Source organism: Phascolarctos cinereus, unplaced genomic scaffold (genome assembly GCF_003287225.1).
Source record: "Phascolarctos cinereus isolate Bilbo 61053 unplaced genomic scaffold, phaCin_HiC Scaffold_726;HRSCAF=1367, whole genome shotgun sequence".
Taxonomy (NCBI): Eukaryota; Metazoa; Chordata; class Mammalia; order Diprotodontia; family Phascolarctidae; genus Phascolarctos; species Phascolarctos cinereus.
In genome coordinates this window covers 283,723,082-283,739,246 of record NW_027556098.1, presented here as the reverse complement: position 1 = coordinate 283,739,246, position 16,165 = coordinate 283,723,082, and the positions used below count along the sequence as shown (strand labels likewise).

General features: G+C 36.8%; 1 protein-coding gene across 1 annotated transcript in view; it reads left to right on the top strand.

Moving 5' to 3' along the window:
• The window catches only part of MRE11 (MRE11 double strand break repair nuclease), a 67,710-nt gene extending 56,657 nt beyond the window's left edge, over positions 1-11,053 (top strand). Inside the window, 4 exon segments of the mRNA XM_021000568.2 lie at positions 1,757-1,812; positions 3,426-3,493; positions 6,320-6,395; positions 9,385-11,053. Of these exon segments, the coding sequence (XP_020856227.1) occupies positions 1,757-1,812; positions 3,426-3,493; positions 6,320-6,395; positions 9,385-9,438 (254 nt within the window). The 3' untranslated portion in view covers positions 9,439-11,053.
• The last annotated feature ends 5,112 nt before the right edge of the window (positions 11,054-16,165 follow it).

Here is a 16,165-nt window from a genome sequence, read left to right as displayed (position 1 = left end):
CCTGGACTCTAAATCCAGGACTCTTTCCACTGTACTACTATATGTTTAAGTTAGTGAAATAACACTGTAAGGTAGAAAGATGGTAAAAAAAATATTCTCCAACACTTACTCTGCTTCCTTAGGGAAAATTTTGTATTTTTCTAGTTCCAGAATTTTAAACTAGCCTTTATCCTCAAGCTTTCAAAGTGTATCATGAATAAATTTGATCTTTTATTTAGACCAATATGTAATGAGATTAGCAAGTCTTTGAGAAGAGACAAAGATAGAGATACTAACAATGTAATTAGATATGTGCTATAAATTTTTTAAAAAGACTCTTTTTAAAAATAATATTCACTCCCCAGTATATTCTCCAAAACTTCTTAACTTTTTCTTGGATAAAAGAGAGGGGAAAGCCACTGACATAATAATGTTGAACATTCATTATCTCTAATTACCATCTATCCACCAAGAAAAGGGAATTGTATTTTGTTATGTGTACACTGGTACCAGGATTGTTCATTGCATTTAATTTGGATTCTGCTGGCTTATATTTGCATTATTGTAGTTATTATGTATCTTGTTCTCTTGGTTCTGCTAAATCTTCTCATGTGTTTTTCCAAATTCCTCATATTTATCATTTTTTACAGTGCAATAATATTCTGTTACATTTATATGTTACAGTTTGTTCAGCCATGCTTTAGTCAGTGGGCATTTGCTTTACTTCCATTTTTTGTTACTGCAAAGCATGGTTTTGTATATATAAGATCTTTTTTCTATCATTAATTTCCTAAGTGAGATCATTATATGGTCAAAAGGTAAGAACAGTTTATTAAATTCTTTTGCATAATTTCACATTGTTTTCTGGGACAGTTGGACCAATCCACAGCTTTACCAGTAGTGTTTTAGTGCATTTTTCTATTACAAGGCAGGATTCATTTTGGGGCAGTGGCAGATAATTTAGAGGTATAACCATGGTATAAAAATAAAAGGAACCAATACAATTTTATTCTAAAGCAAAACAAAATTTTATCAGGGCCTATTTTCTCATAGCCTCTCTAGTACTGGTTAGTTTTGTCTTTATCATCTTTTCCAATTTGATTGATATGGATTGAAATCTCAGAGTTGTTTAATTTGTGTTTGTTGTTATTAGTGATTTGGAAGTGGAATAATGTATAATGAGGCTAGGTGGGAGCCAGGTGGTGAAGGCTTTAAAAGCCAGAGGAGTTTATATTTTATCGTAGAGGCAATAAGCAGCCACTGGAGCATTCTAGGTCATAATATGTATCAAAAGAAGACATTTTCTGTTGGGCCATATTTTTCAATATTTTCCAGAAAAATCAGTGTTAATTTGATGAAGAGAGAAATATAGAGGCTGGCAACATCTGTGCTGCTTCTGTTGAGCTAAGAAGATGGATAGAAACGCCTGTACCAAGCCTGTTTTTAGGTTTCTCTAGCAGAATATTTCATGGTTTTTCTAGTTAACACCTTTATTAGATGTTCAAGTTCAGTTTTAAGTGTGTTACAATTACAGGATAGAACAATTCATAAAAACTGCTACAATTATATCTGAATAAACTGTGGCTTAATTTTACTCGAGAACATCAGCTAGGGACTCAACTCTTCAGATTAAAAGACAGATTCAGATACAAATGGTTTTGAAATTATTCATAATGGATACTTGCAAACAAGGCTTGGAAAATCACCAAGCATAAAATATGCAAACTGTTATTTTAAGAAAAAATATACATTTTGTGTTTCATCTTTTTTATTTTAGCCTTTAAATCTGCACAACAACCCACCCGTAGTGCCACAACTAAGAATTACTCAGAGGTAAGAAATGTTGCTTTTTTACTTATGCAATTTATGTACTCAACATTGTGATGTACTAAATCTGAGCTCTGCGAGTAGATTAAAAAGTAACAAAGACTACATAACAAAAATATGGCATCTTGTGCTTTCCATATTACCTGTTTGGTAACTATTAAGTAACATGTATTTTGTCTTTATGTGTATTGTTTATATTCTGTGCATTTAGTGCAAAGTAAATATGTGGTGATCCTTCCCCTTATAAAGTATAAAACTCAGCATAGACAAGCTGGACCAATGAGGGTATATTATGGGAACTTGGAATATTTCATTAGAAGAGAATTTTTATTTTATAGTGGGGACCCTGATTACCTTGTACAAATGTGTTCTATACTGAGAGGATTTTTAAATTACATTTCTGTCATGGTAATGGATTTATACTGCACTACCCAACTTATACTTTCAGCCTGTCTCCTTTATAGTCAATAGCATTTATTTGTGAAATAGTAATAACAGTAGCTTAGGTTTATATAATACATTACATTTACAGAATAAATCCTCAAGCAGCCCTCTAAAGTAAATAGTGTTAAATATTTTACAGATAAAGGAATAGTAACTCAGAAGAGGTTAAGCATTTTGCTCCTAGTCATACAAGCTAGTAAGTGGCAGAACTGGACTTGAACTAGGGGCTTGTGTTTATATAATGGAATAATCCGAGATTGGGATTTAGAAGAACTAGTCGTTGGTCTTGGCTCTTAGACTTACCATATGTCCTTGTATGATCTCTAAAATTAAGAGGTTACATGGAACCTTCCTGTTCTAAGTACTGATTGAATGATTCTTACTCTAAGTCTTCCTTTGTCTACTGTACCAAGCTGCCTCCTGTTGGCCAGGGTTAAGATGCAGTCTGTAGCCATCTGTTAGCAAAGCTGACAAGCCCTTATAGAAACCAAAACTCATTAGCACCAAGTTTTAACTATTGGCAGTAGTTGGTCACAGTTCCTCCTTCTAAAGATAGGATCTAAAGAGTCTGCCAGGTTAATTGAAGAGAACCAGCCTTGGAGTTAGTAAGATGTAGGTTAAAGTTTTGCCTTTGCTATACTGACTGTTTGGCTCTGAGTAAGTCTCAGCCTCCCACTACCCCCAGGCAACTCCTATAAGTTGCACTGGTAGAGGGAGTTTCCATATTGAGAGTTCTCCACATTGATGAAATATCACAGGTCTGGACTTCAGACAGGAAGGAATTTTGTATCTTACTTTCAGTTATTAGTTTGGGGATTACTCATTGATTAATTGGCAAACTCCCAAGAAAGTAGCATATAGGGTGAACACCTGCACACTCCAACGAATATTTTTAGTTATTTTTTTACCTAGGTGGTGTAGGTGACCTGTTTTAGGTCAGGGAGGGAAGTAGTGTGGATGACTATTTTTTCTTTTTATTGCAGAATAGCATTGGAGGAGGATCAGAAGTGAGATAGTTCTTATGAGCATCATGCTACTGACATGATACCTCTCTAGGATTTGCTCACAAGCAATATGTTTTTGTTTAGAAAAAAATCTAAAATTCAGTAATATAGTTAGTTTTTATTCAAGCAAACTAGTTTTATGAGAGAGTCTTTGATGTTTCTTTCCTTCAGGTTATTGAAGATGATGATTCTGACATGGAAGATGACTTTTTCCCCACTACTTCCAAAGTAGATAAAAAGTAAGTGCTATGACATTTTTGAATGAGACATTTGAAAACCTAAACACACACACACACACACACACACACACACACACACACACGCACGCACACACGCATGTGCGCGCACACATATACACACACAAGAAACTTTCATCTGTATTTTTTTTCTGCCATAGAGAGGCTGTTGATACTTAGATTATTTTAACCATATCATATAGAGACATAAATAGTAAAAATAGATTCTAATGTCATTTCATTGGTTATTGAGTAAAGGAACTAAGTCTATAATAAACTCTTGCTCCAGTGCCCCACCATGACATGAAGACGTAACCCTGGGATCTGGAAAAGCATTGAATGCAGGCCCGGTGGTAGACACTTGAGCTATACCTTGAAGAGAGCTAGGATTCTGTGAGACACAGAGATGAAGACGTAGTGTTTTCTACACATGGGGAACCACTTGTGCAAAGGCATGGTGGTAGGAGATGCCAGGTGCTGCTGATTTTACCTCTCATCTCTCTCCTGCATCTGCCCTTTCCCTTTTCCATTAAATTGCTACCATCCTAGTTCAGGTTTTTATTTTTCTTTCCCCTGGGCAATAGTAATAATGTCTCCTTGCTTAAGGTTTGTCTTTTTCCCAGTCCATCTTTTACTAGACATCAGGATAATCTTCCTAATGCACACGGGTTTGGCTACATCACTACCTTACTCAGAAATATTCAGTAGCTTCTCATTGCCTATGTATCTTTAGCCAAGTCACTTAAACCACTCCACTCCAACTTACCTCTCCAGCTTTATTTTGTATTACTTTCCCTTCTCTACATTCCTTTCAAAGTAGAACACTGTTTCCTAATCTTGTCTTACACTCCCCTGCCTCTATAACATTTCCAAAAGTTATATCCCTTGTGTGTGATAATCTCTCTCTACTTTGTGCCTATTGAAATTCTTTCTTCCTTCATGGCTCATGTGGCTTCTGTCACCCCCTCCATGAAACTTTTTTTGATCAGCCCCCACCGACCACACACCTTTGTGTTCCCAGAACTCAGAGTACCTTTTATGTTATGAATTTAATTAATATTTGTTTAATTTAATTAAGTGTGGTATTTAATCAACAATCATAGATGAAGGGAATTGTACTGACTACTTTTACTTCAATATACTTTAAAGGCTCTGTAATGACATCCATGTTGATATTCCTTCCAGTGATGCAGATTGCAACCTATTCATGCCTGCTCATTCTCTATATCTGTATCCTCTATTAAATTCATTACAGTGAATCTAACCAGTGTATTGGGAGTCTTTCTCAAGTTCCCCTAACATTGTAAGGTCATCAGTGGAATATGATATTTGTCAATTGTTTATGCCTAACTTTCACCTTGTGAGCAGCTCATTTTTTTATTTTTATATTTCTTTGAGAACATTTTTTATAATGCTTCTCTTTTATATTGTGTTGCAACCTGCTTGTGCCTACCATGTGCCTCTCTGTTTCTTTTTGGCAATTACACATTTTCAGAGATTGTAGTGTCCCATGGTTAATAGGCATATAGCATCACCAGAAAAATGCTGGTATTAAAAATATGGAATTTTATTTCATGGAAAAGTCTGAGATTATTAAAGTAAATTTAGAGTTTCCAAAAGTTAGTCTAGCTCACTTACCTTCTCCTGTTCAATTCTGAGACCAGCTCATTTATCTAATTGCTGTGTTTATTCAAGAAATATACTTATGGCCAGTTCTATAAGTTGCTTACAAAATTACATATTGTTGATTGGACAACAAGCATTCTTTATCCATTTGGTTTTTCTTGTGTAGATCATAAGGTCAGATTCCTTTAAGTGATTATGGAACTCATTTAGGAGTCTCTGCTATCTTCCAGTGCAGCACAATTCGTTTAGGCTAATGTCGTCTGCAGACAGGAGCATCTGAAGGACCTCACTGACTATAAAGAAATATTTCTGCCGTTTCATGATTAGTGACCAGATCTCTATGACAGTGGCGTACACCTTTTGAGAGCGTACTTCTTTCTAGTTGTTGTTTTGCTTGATATTAAAGATTCAGAGGGCCACTGGATAATATTTTATCTCTGTTGTTAAATCTGTTGCAGAATCTTGACATGTGCATAGAAGTTACCTTATGTTGAAGGAGAGCCTTTAAGGCAGTGTTTTGCTGTACTGAATCAAATATTTTTTATACTCAACAGACAATAGGCACAGTGGGTTCTTTTATTCTCTGCATCTTTCAGTCAGTTATGTGTTGGATGAAGATGTGATCTTCTTTAAGTATGCCTTACAAGAGCAACCCCTCCAGAATTGAATGTTGCCATTTTTTTTTGTCATTCTTGCCAGTTTGCAGGTTGTTTTAATTTTGCATTTATTGTTATGATTTGGAGCTTGTTTTCATGTGGTTGTGAATACTCTGCAATTCTTTTGAGAACTGTTTGTTCATATCTTTTGATGACTTGTTGGGGAATGACTATCAGTGTTACACATTATTTATAAAAATTATTTCTTTATTGTTTTTATATCTTGAATACCAAGCCTCTATCAGAGAAATTTGATACAAAGATTTTTTTCCCACTTGGTTTTCTTATCCTAGGTCCATTCCTCAGTTACTTTTAAAGCCCAGCTCAAATGCCACTTCCTTGAGTCCTTTCTTGATCCCTTAACTGTTAGTTCCCCCGTTCTCATTACTTTATATTTATTCTGCTTAATTTTATATGTGTTCATGTTCTCCTGTCCCCACCCACCCATAGCATATAAGTTAATAAGAATATAATATAAGTACTAAACTGTTTTGCAAAATTCTTCAAGGAATTCTCTTGATGAATTCCATCTCTTCTAATGTTTAAGGTTCTCAAGCATTACATCTAGCAGAAAAAGTTCCCAGAGCCAGACAGCTAAAGGAGTTGATTTTGAATCAGATGAGGTAAGTTACCATTGTTGTTACAGCTTTGATTCTGTTTGTACAATTAACAAATTCCAAATACATTTCTGTAATCTTTACTAAAAGAAATCACCAAATAAATCTTTTATTCTACTGACATTATTCATGATGTTTGTGTGTGTTTAAAGTATATGAGTAACTTCCTTTCTTCCTTCCTTTCTTCCTTCCTTCCTTCCTTCCTTCCTTCCTTCCTTCCTTCCTTCCTTCTCTCTGTCTTTCCCTCTCTCCCTCTTTTTGGCTCATTTGTGAATATGAATAAGCTCATAGTGAATAAGAAGAGTAGGGATGGTGGAGAGAAAGTTTGAACAAGGACCTCAGAGAAGAATTACCTGCTGTGTGGGAGGATAGTCATGTTAGTGAGCATTGGTTAAATGCCTGTTATGTGCCAGGCACTGTGCTGGGCATACAAAGAAAGTCAGAAAACAGCCCTTGCTCTAAAGAAACTGACAGTGCAGTGGAGTAGACAGTATGTAAATAACGATGTACAAACCAGATACATACAGGATCTGTTGGAGACAGTCACAAAAGGAAGACACCTGCAGTGCAGGAGATCCAGAAAAGCTTCTTGTAGAGGTGAGATTTTAGGTGGGACTTAATGGAAGTAAAAGAGAAGAGAATGGAAGCAGCTTGGGTTCACATTTACTTCTAGCCTATGACTGAGTCCCCAGTTTTTTTCATTAGTATATTTGAGCATGTTTAGTTGGCACCAGTCTGTGTTTTTCTTGCCCCTTTTGTCTTGGGTACTTATCTTTAGATCCTATGATGGTGTGCCCTCTGATTTTAATCAGATAGGGTAATCAGCATTTCTCTCTCTGTGTCTCTCTCACTGTCTGTCTTTCTTTTTTTTTTGCGAGGCAATTGGGGTTAAGTGACTTGCATAGAGTCACACAGCTAGTTAGTGTCAGCTGTCTGGTCTGAGTCTGGATTTGAACTCAGGTCCTCCTGATTCTAGGGCCTGTGCTCTATCCACTGCGCCACCTAGCTGCCCCAAGCATCTCTCATTCTTTGGAAAGTCCCCCAATGTATTTTTCTACCTCTGGACCACTCTTTCTTGTCCATCATGAGCAGACGACCATCTTATGACCACTTAGTCAATAGAGATGCCTGTGTAGCAGCCTTTGGCAAATCATTTCACCTCAGTTTAGCCTTCTGTAAAATCCTCCTCTGTAAAGATCACATGGGATCATAGATATAAAATTGTTTAGTAAGTGCTATCTCTAGTAAAATGCTATGTTTTAAATATATAGTGGTATTGATAATATTGTTATTGGTTAGATTGTATGTAAGTATATGTCATAGTTGAAAACTGACCATTACTTAAAAGTTCACAGAATGAGAGGACCAATTAGCAAATTAATTCTGTTTTGGTTTAAGACAATTTTTGTTAATCGTAACTGTGAAAGTATTTGTATTTTCATCCTTCAAGGAGTCATGATTTCTTCAGTGTGAATATTTTATCTGTCAATGCAGATTGCAACCCATCAAGACCTTTGTAGACAATCTTTTTTAGTTGCTGAAGCTGAAAAAAATTAATTCTATTGACATGCCTTTCGAGATTTTACTAGGCCCAACATTACATGAAGATATTCATCCCCCTCGCTGATCCATATTGTATGTTTATGAGCCAAATCATTTAATATCATAGAGTCAGACTTAGCCAACACTTTTATTTTCTAGAAAGCACTTCAGAACAATGTCTTACTTAAATAATTTGCCTGAATTAAAAGAAAAAGAAATAATGAATTATGGAATTTTATAATTACATTTCCACTTTTTGTGACCCTTAGCTATATTATGCATTCTGAATTAACTTCTAGGTTTCTATAGTATGGTTATCTACATTGGACTAATGTAAAAAAAATCTTTCTTTTAGGTTTATTGACAGTCATTTAATTGTCTTACTTAGATGATGTCTAGTACTCGTGTTATCTTTATTTGGCTTTAACTGTATTGCTCCAAAAGGAAAGCTTTTGAATTAAAATACCATAGCAATGCCCCTGTTCCAGAAGTTATTAAGGAGGGTAGATTTACTGGCTTATTGCTTTTCTGTAGTCGAAGATATTAGCTGTTTTATTTCCAGCCTAGATTATGTTACAAGGAGATCATGGATCATGGCATCATAGAGCTGAAAAGAACTCTAGAGATGTTAAACATGAGCACAAGAGAAGGAAACTGGACAACATCATAGTTCCTGAGTTAGGTCTTCTCTGTAATGTAATTATTTTATTGAATGTAGATTCCCAGAACAGTTATATCTTTATTTGAATATAAGGACATAAAGAGCAGATAAATCCTTAAAGCCCAAAGGCTTTGCAATATGTCAATATTGCAAAGTCATCCACACCTATCATCTTTTTGATTAGTTTGACTAGTGGAGTATTAATATATTACTACATATAGCTGTTTAGGCGTATGCATATATGGATATATATGTAAAATAGTATGTATGCATACCTATATGCTTGTGTGTAAATGTGTATATTACATACATATATGTGTGTGTGTGTGTGTGTGTGTGTGTGTGTGTGTGTATGTATATGTATATGAAGAGAGAGAAACTTTTGAAGTCCTAAAACTCATTTTGTGCCCATATATGGTTAGAAAGCAGTTTATGTACCTTATAAATCTCTCACTATGTATGTTTGTGTAAGTCTTCTTCTTTGTGTGGTCTCAGATTAAAAAAAAAACCAAGTAAAGTCTTTTTAAAGGAATGATAAAAAGCTATTTTATCATCTGAGTGTTTCTTGCTATAGCCTCTTATTCATTTTTTTTTGAGAGGAGGAATTGAAAATAAAGGCCTCATTCGTCTGTGATCGGGGAGAGTCTTAGAGCTAGGAGAATGAGACTGTTATGTACAGGGGAAAGAACATGAGAATCCTGGTGCTTTGTTCCTTGTAAGCTATTCTACCTCTTTACCTTAAAAGAAGTATGAACAGCTTTCCAATACAGTAATACTTGTCTGTCATTTCAGGATGATGACGATCCCTTTATGAACATGAATGCATCCAGAAGAAATAGAAGATAATTTCTGTTAGCTCTTTGAATTTAATGACATTCTGAAATGCTCAGGATTCATGAAACAATCAGAAAACGTTGCAGAGATTTTACAGTTGAATATATTAAGAGCAACTTGTTTTGTTAAACGCTTTCTTTTAAAATTGCCTGTGTTGCAGTCGACAGCAGTGGAATATCTTGAAGTAAAAGAGTGATTATTAATTAAGGAGACTAGGGTATAGGAGTCTACGTTTTTGAGTATTTCCTGATTATGGTTCAGAGATTTTAATTTATCAGACTTTACAAACCTTTTGTTGCAGCTCCAGAATACACTTAATAGCATTTTTTTTAATGTTATCAGGATGTTACTACTCTCTGGTAATGCAGTAACTCGTTATAAAAGATATGATAACATTTACTACACACACACACACATACATATACATGTGTGTATGTATGTGTATAAAAGCATATGGATTGATGTATTAGAGAATAGCTTTACTTTCTTCTTGGAATGTTGGTTGAGAGAAAGAAGAATAAAATATCTGTCAATTTGCATTGCTACTCTGTGAAGCAATAAAAAAAATTATGTTACAATTACCAGATGTAACTACAGTCTGAGGAAACTAGTTGATAAGATTTGTTTTCATAATCCAAATTAGATTAGTTTCTCGATCTCCTGCTAGTAAAATTAAATAGGCCAAAAAAGCAAACAGACAATAAAAACCAAGGTCCAGTCTCCATTTATATTTTGTATTGTTTTTATTTTCTTTTCCTCATTACACTCTTTCACCACTTAGTGTTAATTGATGTTTTTCACATAATTTCAGTTCAATTCAACCAAGATTTATTTAGCATTTATTTTGTACAGCACTATCCAGGCTGCTAGGACACAAGCAATTTAAACAATCTCTTCCTTCATGAAATTTGCATGCAGGCTTTGTGCCACAAAGTAACATTTAAAGGATCAGTGATTCCATCAGAGTAGGTACCTCTTGTCCCCAGTGCAAATTGCCACCCTTCTAAACCTCAGCTGATGGCCTTCATGAGTAGTTATGATAGGTATTTATCATTTGATCTTCACCATGCCTTCTGGTGATGAGCCTCTCTGACATGCTATCAGTAACTGGACTCATAATTGGAACTTTTTCAGCTTGGTAGAAGCTGCCAGAGTTTGTGCTCCATTGGTAGAACATAAGGTCACCTCCACAACATGAGGCATTGGAATAGGACTTTAGTGGAAGACACATGACTATAATGCAAAATATGTAAGTCCATCATAGAAGTGCAAACTAAGTAAGGATGGAGGGAGGAAAGATGAAGGATTAAATCTAAATGTTGACACTAGAATATGCAACAAACTTACTGTCGTAATTGTGTAGGGAATTTGCTATTTGCTTCCGTAGTAAAAATCTTAAAAATACCCACTGAGTATTAATAATTCTTTACATTTCCTCTTGTTCTTATTGCTAATGATTTTTTTTCTGATGTATCATGCATTTGATGTATATTTCTAGGAGAAAAATAAAAGGTTTTTAAAGAAAATTAAAAATGTAAGGTCAAAATATTTTGTGTTTGCCAGACAGTTACAGTTCACTTGAGCTATTTGTTATTGAAATATTAAAGTATAACTTATGTTTTGTAAAGTGTCTTCTTTTCCTTAAAATTGGTTTATATTTTGTTTGAATGGAAATTACCTGTGACTTGTATTGAAGTGGTCTGTTTTTGCTTTTTACAGTTTTCTCTTCATATTGTGAAGGAGATAAATATATGACCTCATATAATGTGTTATACAATCTCATTCTCCTGCTTAAACTTAGTGAGAGGCTGTGTATTTTTAAGACAAAACTGCCAGATATGTGTATTCACATCATGTAAGCATAATGAAGCTGAAAATTCTTACATTCCTATTCTGTCGGTTGAAGTAAAATATCATCTATCTCACCCAAGGAAGAGTTAGGAGATTATTTCATAGCACAGTCTATTATCAGGCAGCTCATTTTCAAGATTCTCTAGGACATCTGTTGATTGTGGTTTTTAGTATTATAGGTTGAAATATAATACAGTAAATAGTTAAATGAACACTGTTGTGACAGTATCTTCTGAAAGACTCACATGTTGAAAATGCCTATGTGAAAAATAATTCATTTGGTCCCCTACTCTATTCCGATCAGTATTAATCAGTTTGATATTTTACATAAATCATATGGGGATAATTAGATAAGATAGGTTTTTATAGTAGGCCTTTATAATGGGCCTAAAACTTTAATATACTTGTTTATCAAGTTATGAGGCTCACTTGTACAGCCATAAGAATGCTGACAAAGATATCTCCATCTTGTTTTGCTCAAATTCCATGTCCAAACCCAACATGGGCGGGATGCCTTGATTCTTTGGAAAGTCCCCTAACTTATTTTTGTACTTCCAGACCACTCTGTCTTGTCCAACATGAGCAGGTGACCATCTTATGATAACTTAGTGGAGATGCCCCATGCTTCACCCAACCTGTGACCATCCCATCCCCCATTCCCCCCAAAACTGATATATCATTTTTGGCCCTCAAAAGCAAGATCTATCAACCAATGAGATTCTGTATTTTACCATGCCTATTGGGTATCAAACCCTATAAAAACAAGGTCCTGGGGACCAAGGCATCTCAAAAATTGAGAAGGATCTGAAATATGCTTCATTAGAGGGGATCAATGACCCTTTAATAAAGTGCCATTGATTCAGAGCTCTGCCTCACTGGTTTTTCTTACAGATTAGACAGTTATAATCCCCACACTTAAAAGGAACAGAACATATAGATATTAGCCATTCAGGACCCATCTTTGCATTGTTGTACCTGTGAAATAGCCCAAATAAAAAATTTCTAAGAGCCTTTTTTAGGTTTCTTATAAAATGATCTGTGATTTAATAGCATGTGGATTATTTCATTGCAACCCAGTAATTGAACCGGAGGAAAAAGTCATCCTGAAGATGTTTCTCAGACACTACCATCTTAACCTTAGCCTTTGCAGGAATGCATCCACCATCATCGAATGCATCCACCATCATCAATTGCCAGCCATAAAGGCAGAGTTAAGATCAGGGTATCTCTTTTATTGCCTTTCATCTGTTGATTCCCCTAACTTGCAGCTTGTCTGGTTTGATGTTGTTTTTAACTATGTGCACATTAGCCAGAAGCTTGAGTTGTACCCAGCATTTTGCCTGCCTGTCAGGTGCACCCAGATGAATATAGTAATGAGAAAAATGTTTACTGAACTAGCTTGATTGATTTTTCCTGTGAAGAAGAGATGGGACAGCTAAATTTTAAGTCAGTATGATGCCGAAGTCTCCCCCATCCTTGAGTCTTCAATTGACCCTGCTATCCACTCAGTCTGTTAGTAGTTATATACACGTATATAATTATATATAATAGCTATGCCATTCTTCCCTTTCAGAGGAAAAATTTTATTAAAAACTGTCTATATTGTACTCACTTCCAATCCCTTACAGTATGGCTTCTTACCCTACCACTCAACTAACTCTCCAAGATTACTAATGATCTCATTAGTTGTTAAGTCCAATGACCTTTTCTTAATCTTAATCTCCCTCTCTTTTTTTAACCTCTGTGCAGCATTTGCCAGTACTGGCTACTACTCTTTTCCTGGATCCTTTCTTCCTCCATTTAAAAATTTTTATTTATTTATTTTTTCCTTTTTGGTGAGGCAATCAGGGTTAAGTGACTTGCCCAGGGTCACACAGCTAGTAAATGTCCTATGTCTGAGACTGGATTTGAATTCAGGTCCTCCTGACTCCAAGAGCAGAGCTCTATCCACTGTGCCAGCTAGCTGCCCCCTTCCAGTTTTGCTGTTTTTTTTTTCCTGTTCATCTATCTGACCACATCTGCATATGGTAGATCATCATACATGTCCAATTTCCTAACTGTAGTGTTCTCTAATTCTTTATTAGCCTTCCTCCTTAATCCAGCTTCGTTGTCTTCTCCCTCATTATCTCCCAATGGTTCTGTTATCTCCATGCGAAACACTTCTCTATTTTGATTTTAAGCTGTGGCGTGCCAATCCTGTATCACCACTGCCTGTCCCACAGGCATCTCACTCATGCCAAATATCTTGGCCCCCTAAACCTCCCCACCCTCCTAATTCATCCTGTTTTGAAGGCATCAACCCTAACACTGACCCAAGTTTACAACTTTGGTGAATCACCCTTAACTCTTCCCTTTCACTCCCTCATGTCCATTAGTTTTCAGTCTTGATACTCCATAATCTACTGTATTTTACATAGGTTCCCTTTCTTTCTTTCTTTCTTTCTTTCTTTCTTTCTTTCTTTCTTTCTTTCTTTCTTTCTTTCTTTCTTTCTTCTTTCTTTCTTTCTTTCTTTCTCTCTCTCTCTCTCTCTCTCTCTCTCTTTCTTTTTCTTCCTTTCTTTCTTTTCCTTCCTTCCTTCCTTCCTTCCTTCCTTCCTTCCTTCCTTCCTTCCTTCCTTCCTTCCTTCCTTCCTTCCTTCCTTCCTTCCTTCCTTCCTTCCTTCCTTCCTTCCTTCCTTCCTTCCTTCCTTCCTTCCTTCCTCCCTCCCTCCCTCCCTCCCTCCCTTCCTTCCTTCCTTGACGCAATTGGGGTTAAGTGACTTGCCCAGAGTCACACAGCTATTGAGTGTTGTGTGTCTGAGGCCAGGTTTGAACTTGTCATCTTTACTCCAGGGCCGGCGCTTTATCCATTGTGCCACCTAGCTGCCCCATTGGTCCCTTTTCTTTACTCACATGGTCACTATCTCTCACTGGGTCTATTGCAATGGCCTCCTAATTGGATTTAAGATTTCCTGTTTCCCCCCAACCAATCTTCCAAATAGCTGCCAAAATAATCTTTCAGAAGCACAAGCCTGACCGTGTAACTAACCTGTTCAATGGCTCCCTACTATATCAGGTAAAATCCAGAGTTTCTTAGTTGTCATTTACAGCCCTTCACAATACAGCTCCAGATTTGTTTCATATAATTCCGCATTTTGCAAAGATGATTCACCTTTGCACAGGCTATTAGCTGGGACTGGGATGCTTTTCTTCCTTCACTTCTTAGATTCAAGGACTCCCTTAGTGACCTCCTTTTGGGATCCTTATCCAATCATCCTGTTTATTAGTATTCTTTCCCTCCTCAAATTATTATGTTTACACTTCTGTATACACATAGAATGTAAACTCCCTGACAGCAGGGGCTTTTCTTTTTGTCTCTGTATCCTCCATGCCTGCAAAAGTTTGTATACAGGAGGTGCTTAAAAATACTTATTCAATGGTAGTATAAAATGGTTGAAATTTTATAGTCATTTTTTACCTCCCTGCCCCATCATCCCAGTGGTTACCAAGTTATATCAATTCTACTGTAGTGTCTCTTCTGTCTCCTGCCTCGTTTACATTCTTCCTACAAAGGGCCTAGTCCATGCCTCATTACTAGTGACTTTTGACCCACCTACCCTGGCATGCCCTGTGAGGTGGTGGTTATAACAGCCTAGTGTCTTTGCTAGGACTCTTTCCCTGCAGTCTTTTTTTTTCCAAGAAAGGTATATCAGAAGATTTAATAACGCATTGTTCTCTTCACACAGATTGCTAAAGTGACTTAAACAAACCACAGGTCAGGTATACTACAAAATGTAGAGGGAGTGAGGCTGGGTGGATGCCATATATAAGACACACACATACACACAGGCCTTTTTTTTTTCTTTTTTAATCACAGGTGTCCCCGTAAACAATAAACCTGCAATTGATTGAAACAAGATTGAATGATGATCTGCCATTAAAGTAACACCCTCTTCCCCTCACATGAAGTCATTCAGTCCCAAGAGAAGCCAGTACCACCAGCCAAGTGTCTTCAGAGTTCTGTTTAGATGATAGAGTAAAAACAGGAACCCAAGTGCCCTTCACTGTGTTGTTTTGCTTTTCTTGTCTCTTCTTTAGTCCATCCATATTGGCTCTCAGCAAGTTAGAATAGGCCATCTGAAATTTATTCATTTCTTTAGTGCTCATCACAGTGCTGCTCTTCCTTTTCCCATCAGTAGCTCTTGGTTCAAAGCCTTCCCCAGACCCTGTCCGTGGAATGAGTTTAGTCCTACCATCCTACTTCTTCAGGGTGATGAACATGCTCTCTGAAGACCAGCACTTCTGGAAGAGCCTGGTCAGCTCTGTTAGGAACTGCCCACTTTCCAGCAGAACCACCACTGCCTCTGTCGGGTAAAGTTGCTCAGTCACAACCAGCCAGGGAGCCAGAGCCTGGTTGTGCTGCTTAAGTAGCATTTCAGGGACCTGAGCCCCATGCCCACTTATCATCAATCTCTAGTAACCCCTCTGACCAGGAACCATCCTGGACTGTAGGGGCTGATTCAGTAACAGGCGCTGACCATGACCAATTCCCTGACCAAGGGACAGGAAAGAGGGGACTGTCCTAACTCCGTTTTAGCTCCTCTCAATTCTTTCTGTATGGCCAGGTTTCTGGCACCACTTTACCCAAGGATGAACCTTGGTTTCATAGTGCTCCTTCCCTTTCCTGAACTATTCCTGTTTCTACATGCAGAATAAACTTGCTTGCTTTACTCATATATTACCTCTATGATTCTTGCAGAGCTGTCCCTAGAGATATTTCTTAAGTATCCCACAGGAATTTCCCTGTGCATGCCCAGTCTCAAGGAACTGCATTAGTATACCCTAAGCTTATAAATCCTTGTGGTCAGGGGTCTAACCTCCCAGCAGGCACATCTGTCTCTCAAGATTC